This window comes from Acomys minous, assembly GCF_964271855.1.
Source record: "Acomys minous genome assembly, chromosome: 9".
NCBI classification, from domain to species: Eukaryota; Metazoa; Chordata; class Mammalia; order Rodentia; family Muridae; genus Acomys; species Acomys minous.
In genome coordinates this window covers 63,258,536-63,268,673 of record NC_140490.1, presented here as the reverse complement: position 1 = coordinate 63,268,673, position 10,138 = coordinate 63,258,536, and the positions used below count along the sequence as shown (strand labels likewise).

The window sequence follows — 10,138 nt, the reverse complement described above, 5'->3', positions numbered from 1 at the left end:
CAGGATGTGCACTGCTCAGGACAAGGCTGCCCGTGATGTCTCCCTCTCAAGAAAGTTTCAAAAATCCTTTTAGGCTGTTGCTGATTAAGTAAAATTCTCTCTCTCTCTCTCTCTCTCTCTCTCTCTCTCTCTCTCTCTCTCTCTCTCTCTCTCTCGGCACCAGAAATGTCACATCCAAAGAATAATAATAATAACTGAAATCTCAAATATCACATCAAGTCTTCAAAAACACTGCTACTACTATTTAGGAAAGCCTGTCATTCCTTTCAATTTAAAAGTCCTTTTTACTGAGTATCTTAAGTAGCCTTATTTCTCAGTGGCTCTGGGAATAAGCTGTGACTTCGGAGGTGTTGGGTCTCTGAAACCCCAGTGTAACCACTTCTGATGGAAACTTAGCGTTAGTCCACACACCTGAGCCTCCCATGTAGGGCATACAGGCCAGTTAACCCTCTCCTCGCGAAAGAGGTTCTAAGAAGGCAAGCATCTCCAGTTTCAGTTCTGGCTTGCCCCCTCCCCCCACTGCTGACTTGTGACCTTGGCTGAGTGATTTAACTGCAGCAGACCTTTAATTGTATCACCTGCCAAAGGAGCGGGTTGGACAGGAAAAACTGTTATGATTCAAAGACCACCAGATGTATCAGAGCATGGAATATGCTAACCTGAGCTAGTGTCGCCAAGTTAGAAGGACGGTGCACAGACATTACAAACAGCCCCAGACAGTTGGGCTACAGTAGAGAGCAAAGGGAAGTCAGCCATTAATTCTCTCTTCTGGGTTCTATCTGCTTTATTCTCACTGGTTTCAACCTCAGGCTTAAGAGGTAGGCAGATTGCTGTGAGTTCAAGACCAGCCTGGTCTACAAAGTCAACCTCAGGCTGACATGGCCCTACCTAATGCTACAGAGCCCAAGCACAGCCTGGTACTGGGGTCTCCAGCAAAATCAAGTTCACGGGGGTGGGGGGTGTCTTTGGATCTTTGGATTCCATCCTGTCTTTCCCACATCTTCAAAGCTGCAGGTAACTGGCCACAAGATGAACTCCCATTAAGGCCAGTAGGGTGGAAACGGCTCATAAGCTAAATGCTTGAGAACATGTAAAGCAAAATTTTGATTTGAAAATAAACCAAACAGCCTCCCCCCCCTCCATTGGAACACCACATGAGTAATCCCTCTGTATTAACCCTGCCCCCGCTTGCTGGTCTCCTTAAGTTGTTCCTTTCTGGAACCTTCTGTAGTATACCTCTTCCCTGTACAAGATCATTTTCCCAGTCAGTCTTGGAAGGCAGAAAGGATAGGGAGGGGAAAGGCCACGTCTGTGGTTTTCTATACATAATACTTTCCCATCTATCTGGTCTCCTTAGTCCCATAAAGTATTACTGGGCAGAGGCTCCTTAGCAACTACAAATACAATCCCTGAAACACTACTTAAAATTGCTCACAACCATAAAAATGTGCACCAGTCCACTTCAAAGAACTCAGGGATGTTCCCCTCAGCATGGGGGACAAAAAAAGAATTGGAATCTTCCCTTCCTACACTACTTAAGGTAGTTTCATAGACTTCGAGGGACTCAGTATACCAAGTAAATGAGTTTTCGCCCATCCTGATTAAAATAGTATTAAAAAATAAATGAGTAAAAAGAATTGGAGTTTGCTAGCTTGGGACAATGTTTACGGCCAGTCATATGGGATACTTATAAATCAGAGTGAGTTGGAGAAGATAACCAATTGGAAAGGGATTAAAGGTAGGTGTGGGAGGGGGTTCTCCCCGGAGATGACAGTATCAGAAAAGTGAAGTTAAAAAAACTTAACTGCTTTTTATTTCTAAGACACCAAATAACCCCCCTCCCCCACACCAGCCTAGGTGTTGGTATTTATTTCTATCTAAGCCCAGAGTAGATTCTTTTTCCAGGTTAACTTTACATGGCACGCCATTAAACTCAGACTCTGTCTTTCCAAGTATTATACAAGGTGGTGATTTTTTTTTCTTTAGAAAACACACACACACACACACACACACACACAAATCCTTTCCTATTCTCAAGCTTGGTTGTTGCTTTAGCTCAGCTGAGGGTGCTTTGTTTCCAGGGATGATTACGGTGGCACCCTCAGTACTGATTATAATGGAGGAACTTGCAGTGCCCACGTCTGGGCACTGCATTATATCAAAACTTCCATTTTGGGGTATGTAGTGACTAAAAATTCTCTCTCAGCTTCAACTTGGCATCAACCATACATCTCAGTGGAAGCAAGATCGTTGCAAACAGAACCACAGGAACCCGAATTTTTCTTCTTTTCAACTTGTTCCGGAAAGGAGACCCTGCTGAAACAGCATCTACAGCCCTCCAAGCTCAGATGAAATTTTCAGGCATGGAGGGTTCTTTCGAAAAGTATAATCAGCAGGCTGCTATGACTGGATTAAATTAAATCTGACATGATAGGCTGCCTCTTGCCTTGATAGAGTCTCAATTTTCTGGAAGAATGAAATTACATAGCACTTTAGGAAACTTATGATCATCCTGCTCACATAGGTAAACAAAGGGACAGCACAAATGTAGTCTTCCTTTGAATTGTAAAAATGCTTGATTTATGAATATGACTTCTATGGGGCAGGCCTTGAGCTAAGCATTGTACATTCATTATCATATTACTTTTTTAAAAAGCCTCAAAGTATTATTGTCCTATCTTTTATTCTATAAGAATCCTATAATGAACAATTTTGACAGATGAAGTCATTTGTCTTATAACAGACAACCTGCAAACGAAGCCAGAAGCCTGTAAAGTTAGAAAGAAGGCAAGCCACTTGCTCTGTCAAGTTCTTAGATGCTCTGGAGACCCAGGTAGGGCTGAATTCTGATCACCTGAGTGACGAATTCCCTTCTTGACTACAGAATATTTGGACAGGCTTACCTTGGCTCATTCACTACACCTTCTCAACCGTCATGCTTAGGGAAAAATATCAAGAGAATTCCTAAACACATGGTAATTGATATCGATGTTCCATCTCAGAACTTGGGTAATTCAAACAAGACCAGGAGTTCAAGACTGTAAGAGACCCTACCTCAAAAACAAAATAAAATAAACTCCAAGACTTAACTGGAAGCCTATGGAAATACTGATAAGAAAAAAGAAATCAAACTCTGCCTTAAACGCTGTGGACTTTGTATGTACTTGAGAGATAAACTTCATACCCATCCCAGAAGATACAGCTCTGAAACTGTATTAACCAGTGATTCAGTATACATTACAATCTTATATAAAAACTACTTCTGAATACGTGTAAGAGGCATCTATATTCCAATAATGAAACATTATTTTTGAGTATACAAATTCAAAACAATCTATATTCCTGGAATAATAACTTCATGGCAAGAAGGATAAAAAAAAGTTTAGAAATAACTTGGAGGATGGTGAGGGCGGTATTTTTTATACTTTAAATACTTAACTACAGTGAACTACATTTAAATTTAGTTAGACAGTCTTGGTGATCTGGTCCAATGAATAAATCTTAAGTTTTGTTGTTTTTTTTTTAAAGAGCAATTTAGTAGTCTCACAATTTCATATTATCAAAAATAACTTTCCCTGAACATCTGAATCTAATCCAAAAAGTATGTCAATGGCCAGTTGTTTCAGGTTATTTATGATATAGGCACCGAGTGTGCAAGGGGAAATAGGTTTATTGTATGGCCAAGCATGCTTTATCAAATCGGCCAAAGTATTTACTGCTAATGAAAGCATGGACTATCGTGTGCCTGAGAATCTAGCACACTGGATACTGTACGTTCAAGCAGGTACTGTACTCGGCTTCCCCCCTGCTGGCAGACCCTAGTCACTAAAAGGCTGAGCCTCTTTGACTGGGACTGTATCACATGTCCCCCAGTAAGTATCTCTAGGCTGGAAAGCACTCAAGATCCAACCCAGGGCAAAATTATTACCAGAAAGGGAATTTTTAAAAATTATTTCTCTCTCTACCCGCCCCATTTCCCAAAGTCCTATATGTATATACTGACTTTCTTAAAAGACCCCAGCAAAAAACTGATTGTGCAAAATCAAACACACCAAGACCTACGACTAGGTGAGGTCCTCGATTGAAATCATGCAATCCTAGGTGTCTGAGTCCGGGTGGGTTCTAGCCTGGTCTGGGCCAAGCCTCAACACGAGGGTGAAGACAGGAGGCACGGAGGAAGGAATGCAGGAGAGAAAGAAAGAGGGGGAGACCTCGGGGGCCACACTTCTTTCTAGTAGCAACAAAAAAGGGAAGCCGCATACTGACCTAAATCATCTCTCAAAGGCGCTTTATAAATTACAGGGACAAAAGGAGGGGGTGGCGGGTGGCCTGGGAACCCCACAAGACACCCTACCCTCTGACCCGCCCCCTCCCCCTCCAGCACAAGGGAAGCAAGACAGAAAGCAGCTCAACTCGGCCACGGGCGTGAAGCCCTCAACTGGGTTTCAATTGCCCATCCATCCACCCCCAAAAGAAACACACGTAAACACTATACCCACCCCGGGGGCGGCCACTCCCGCCCCGGGGCTCCTAGAAGCGGAGGCCGGGGATTTACTTAGTTAGATTTTTCTTGCTTACTCATTTCCCTCAAGCACCCAACCCCCCGTTCCCACTCCAAAACCCCGCTCGGTCGCCTACCCTCCGGCTCGGGCCCCCCGGGGATCCCGGGTCCCCTCGGCGGTGGCTTGGGCCCCCGCGCGGTCCGGGTCACTAACCTGCTGCTGTAAGGGCATTTCCGAAAGCAGCCTGGCTCCGGGGGAGGTGGGGGGCCGGCTGGAGAGGGGGCCCGAGGCCGAGTGGAGCGGCGGCGCCGGGCGAGGGCGGGCGCCGTGGGGGGGGTGGGGACTGGAGAGGGAGGGTGGCGGTGCCGGGTGCGAGGGCGCCGGGACGGTCCCAGGCCTGGGAGCCGGCGAGCAGGAGGAAGTGGGTGCCCCCTCTCCCCCTCCAGCGCCCCCTCCCGCCGCCGCCTCCTCCCCAGTCACAGGCGCGTCCTCCGCGCACGTGTGCGAAACGTCACCGGCGGGTCCCGGAGAGAAGGGACAGATCCTGGCGGCGGGACGGGAACCCAGCTGCCCCCGCCCTCCGTCGCCGGGGGGCGGGGAGGGGGACAGGGCGGGGAAGGAAGGGGCAAGGGGAGAGGCGGGTCAAGGGCAGGCCCGGGGCCCGGTGAGCAAGGCCCCAGCGCTCCGGCCACGCGGGCGCCGCCGCTGCCACCGCGGAGATGCGCCCAGGCCGGAGCACCCGCCCGCCGGCCCCTTGTCGCCGACAGAGAGAGCCCAGGCCCACCCGGGATCTCAGCTCCACCTCCCCCACCGCGATACCCCTCCACCTCCCAGATCCCCTTTGTTGCCCAGAGCTAGGTCCCCAAAGGTGCCAGGCACTAGAGCCCCGGCGCTCAGAGCACGCCTGCGGGGACCCCCGGCCACCCAGGGGCAGCAAAGGCAGGAGAGGAAGCTTGCACTCCTCGGGTCCCCCGGTTTACATCCCCTGGGGGTCCCCCACTCTCCAGTGCACTACTCCCTCCCCCACCCCTTCTCCATCCGGGGCGTGACCCCTTCCTACGCCCGAGAAAGAGGAAGCTTCGAGTTGCAAGGGAGGGGAGAGAGTGGGGGTAGGGAAAAGTGCAGGAAAAGAAGGGGGGAGCGAAAAGTTTTGGAGTGTTGGATGTGGTTCTCAAAGAGGGACTCCCCACTGGCCCGCGCGCCTGCCCAGACCCCCAGGTCCTCCCAACGTCCGCAGTGAAGCACCCCGAGTCTTAACAATAAGCACACGCTGGAGGGACAGCAACGAGGCCCACGATGCTCGACCTCGCGCTCTTGCCGCCACCGCTCCCGGGAGCCCGCCTCCCACCTGGGCTAAGGGACGCTGCGGAGGGAGGGTATTACCGGTGGGCCGCCGCCGCCGCCGCGTCCTGGTGTTGGTGGCTGTTGCAGCAGCCCGGCTCGGCTCGAGGGTCCTTGTGGCGTGGTGTAGAGAAGACTGCCGGTGGCCGGCTCCGTGCCGGGGACACCGGGGAGGAGGGGGCCGGCGGCCAGGGTGCCGCTTTGGAGGGAGGTGGCACAGGACGTGGTGGAAGGGTTCGTAGTGAGGATCTGGATGTACGTGCCCGGGGCGGCGGCGGCAGCAGCGAAGCCGGGGCTGGCTAGCAGTGCCCTTTTGTCCATGGAGGCTGCGGCGGCGGCGGCGGCGACGACAGCCGCCCCCTCCCCACCCCCGGCGGTCACCAGGTACTGCTCCAGGGCGGGCTGGATCCCCTTTCTCATCTCTCGCTCCTGCTCTTTTTTAGTGTTACGATATATTAACGTATTGCTTTCAATCTCTTTATTATTTGCAGCCGGAGTTTCCAAGTCTCTCCTTCTCGCCTCCCCTCCCGGCGCTTCCGAACCCTCTCTCTCTCTCTCTTTTCTTTTTATTTTTCCGCACCGCACAGGCCCCGGGGGCCAAAAATAATCGGGGGTCTGGAGAGAGGAGGGTCCCGGCCGCACGGATATCAGGCCCCGAGGAGGGATGGAAGCGTCGGGGGCGGCCGATGCAACGGATTGCGAGGCGGTGGCGGCAGCCCGGGTGCTGCGGCCGGCTGCTGAAAAATGGCTCCAGGAAGCTGCTGCTGACAATGAATGAAGGGATACGGTTTACGCGCCAAGGTCCTCCCGCGAAACTCAGATTTCCCGCCGGCTTTTCAAACCATATTTGCATGTCTCCGCCCCTCAACCCGCCGAGGACTGTTCCCACAGTCCATTGGATCCCGGTCGCCTCCCTTCAGTACCAATCCTGGAGCGAGGTCGCCACTGGCTCCTTTCCATTGGCTGCCATACATCATGGTTACCGGGGTGACCCGGGCTCTATTTGCATAGGCCAGCCTGATTGGCTGGAAGCAGAGCAGGCTTCTTAGGAGGAGGGGCAAAGCCCTACTCTCCCACGGAAAGCCACGCCTATTCCAGGCCCCTCCCTCGTTCCCGCCCGCAGGGCTGGCTTTGGTGACCTGGGCAGGGACTCTGCCTCTCAGACTCTTGAGTGGAATCTAGTCTGGAGCGCAAGTTTCGGTTTTGGAGCTTGTCAAGGTGACACCCTCGGGAACTTCCTTTTCTTTAACCAGTCAGTGGAGTAAATGAAGAACTGGTAGAGATTCTCCTAAATACATGTCAAAGGCAAGTTGGACCGGGCCTGGCAGGTGGAAAACTGAGCCCTTTAAATCCTTGGTTTCTTCCTTCCTGAAATCCAACCAATGACGCGAGAGAGGATCCGGAGGCCGAGGCTGATAGACAGAAGCATGTGGGCAGACAACCGTGGGGGTAGAAGGTTCAGCTGACGCGACTGCGGGCACACTTTAGTTCATATTCCAGATCATTCCTGGTAGCTTCATGATTAGCCCGACTTGCGTTTAAGTAAAAATTAACTCTTTGGTACAGTGAACTCTTACTACAGGTATAGGTTTGAATCTAACAGACACCCTCTCTGTCCCAGAAACGCCCAGGGGAGTTAATCAGGGCTAAACTAGAACTGATCCGCGGGTTTTTAATCCGCCATGCACTAATCCGAAGAAGTACAGGCTTTTATGGTGACGTGGGACCTGCAATGAAAGCTGCCTGCCCTAGGCACTCGACTCTACATTCTCAAACACCAGGAAAGTCTCCTGCTAACAGCAAACACTACGACTTAAACCTAACCCAACATATTTTAAAAGAGGAAAAATGTATGCATATGTGTATATATGTACATTTTAAAATGTCAGGAAAATGAAATGGTTGTTGAACTGGCTTCTATATTAAAGTCAATATTCATGGATCTTTAAAATGAGAATTGTGGGGCTGGAGAGATGTACCAGTTAGTAAAATGCTTACTTACATAAACAAGAGGACCTAAGTTCGATTCCCAACACTCACATTAAAAAGCTAGACATACTGGGCATGGTGGCGCTCGCCTTTACTCCTAGCACTCTAGCACTCGGGAGGCAGAGGCAGGCAGATGGATGTGAGTTCGAAGCCAGCCTGGTCTACAAAGCGAATCCAGGCCACCCAAGGCTAACACAGTGAGACCCTGTCTCGCAAACAAACAAACAAACAAACAAAAAAAGCACTAAACATAACAGTCTGTATCATCGATCCCAGAGCTGGCAGATGGGGAGACCTGAAGGTCCTGGGGCCTTGCTAGTCAGCCAGGGAAGCCAGTTGGTAAATTCCAGATTCACTGAGCTACTCTATTCTAAAAAGTAAAGTAGAGAGCCGTTGAGGAAGATATCTGAGGTTGACCTCTGGCCTGCATATATATGCGCATGCATACACAAGCACATGCACTCATATGAATCTGTGCGAGCACCCATGTGTGTGTGTGTGTGTGTGTGCACAAGCATGTGTGTGTATTTAAGTCTGAGGAGGAAGACGAGGGAAGATGTAGTTGTAGAAAGCAGATCTTCATTTAAGCTGAGAATTGTGCAAAATAGCTGTTGGGATACATTGAGATATTTGGTTCTACCTCAGCCACGTTATAATTTTTAAATGTAAGGTAGGGTGCTCACTGGGTGATGAGGATTGCGTCATCCACAGCCTTTCACTTGAATTATTATTGTTGATGCTGTTGTTTTGTTGTTTTTCCCAAGCTGGCATTCTAGCCCTATAGGAAGCCTAACAATTCAGGGCAGGTCATGTTAGGACCTTCTAGAACTCCAGTCTTCTAGCGCTCCTCCTGCCTTCTAGGAAATGAACAAAACTGTGAAGCCTTAGACTAGGCTTGGAAATACTTTGGTTTTGCATTCAAGCTTGTTGAGGTTCCACAGTGTTTGGACATTTCAAGATTTGTGGACGCTGACAGAACTGGCTGTGTTTGTAGGTTCCAATATGGTGGAATTCAAAAGGCATAAATACCTGCCTGAGCGAGAGGAACGATAGCAACGTCTTTCGTCTTATTTCATCACTGTCGCTTTGCATTATGGGTCACCATGGAGAAAGCTAGTACTGTAATCTCAGATATTGCCAGCTGCATAATATTACTGATTGCCTTTGGTGGGGAGGGGGAGGGGTGTTGCCACATTATGGTCACTAAAGAGCTGCTTCTGACACTAGACACAGTACCAGAGTCCAGGCTTGCATACTTGAGCTCCCCATAGGTAACAATAGTAAGAAAAGTAGGACACAGCCCTGGGGGCTGGGACATCATCAGGACCTGAGTTCAGCCCCTGGAATCCATGTGGCCTTGGTGGAGAGTTAGCTTGTTTTAGTAGGTCTGCATTTAGTAATCCGGATAATCTGGGTTTGCATTTTGGCTCTGTGAATCGTGACAGTCCCTCACCCCTGCCCCCACCCCCAACCCTGCTTGTTTAAAAAGAAAATACATGACGTAGAAATGGTTCAGCTGGTCAAAGTACGCTCATTGCCAAGAGCTACAACTTAAGAGTTTGATCCCCAGAACCCAAATAGAGGAGAGAAAGTTGACTCCCACCCTCTGGTGGTCTCCATCCTCTGCTACATACAACGCATTTATTTTTTAATTACTGTGTTTTGGGGGGAGGGTGGGTAAATGGTGTTAATGGGTGAGGGCAGCATGTGTGCATCCAGAGACCAACTGTACGGACTTGGTCCTCTCCCTCCAACTTTATTGGAAACTCAGTGTCTATGCCAAGCACTGTTTCCTGGTGAACCATCTCACCTGTCCTATGGTAAATGCAACCGCATAATCTGGAACTCGTGCTGCAAGGCAGTGCTGAAAAGAGGCAATAACATATGTGCAGTGTGCCGGGGGACAGCTGCTGCGCAGCAAGCAGTAGCTATTTAGGAGTCTCCTAATTCCTATGAGCATGCTTTGTAGTTCTTTGTAGGCCAACCTGACTCTCAGCCTCTTATCTTCTCAGAGCCTCCAACGTCCACTTGCAGGTGCAGCTTAGTTTTTTGTTTTTGTTTTTGTTTTTGTTTTTGTTTTCTCCCCCAACTGTAAGTACAGTCGTGTCCTGGTTAGTAAGGACTATTGGGTCCTGACTCAGAAATTGAAGGTAATGCTTACGGTCAGCTCTGCTGTTCCCTCCTCTCCAACCTGCTCATCAGTTAGCGGCCCACTTCTGGACCCTCTTCACCTCCTCTTGAAGATGCTTTCCCGTAGTGCAAAAGCCAGGCGGCTTTGACGCCAACCACTCCCCTCTTTTCCTCTG

The 10,138-nt window shown here is 49.7% G+C and overlaps 1 protein-coding gene across 4 annotated transcripts in view; it reads right to left on the bottom strand.

Moving 5' to 3' along the window:
- Nucleotides 1-7,842, bottom strand: part of E2F3 (E2F transcription factor 3) — an 80,369-nt gene extending 72,527 nt beyond the window's left edge. The window contains exon 1 of one of the 4 annotated variants that reach the window (XM_084794004.1): nt 5,886-7,842. In XM_084794004.1, the coding sequence (XP_084650130.1) occupies nt 5,886-6,263 (378 nt within the window). In that variant the 5' untranslated portion in view covers nt 6,264-7,842. Of the gene's footprint in view, nt 1-4,715; nt 4,894-5,885 lie in introns of those variants that run through there. The other 3 variants (XM_084794003.1, XM_084794006.1, XM_084794005.1) reach the window with 3 other exon arrangements.
- Nucleotides 7,843-10,138: the final 2,296 nt, after the last annotated feature.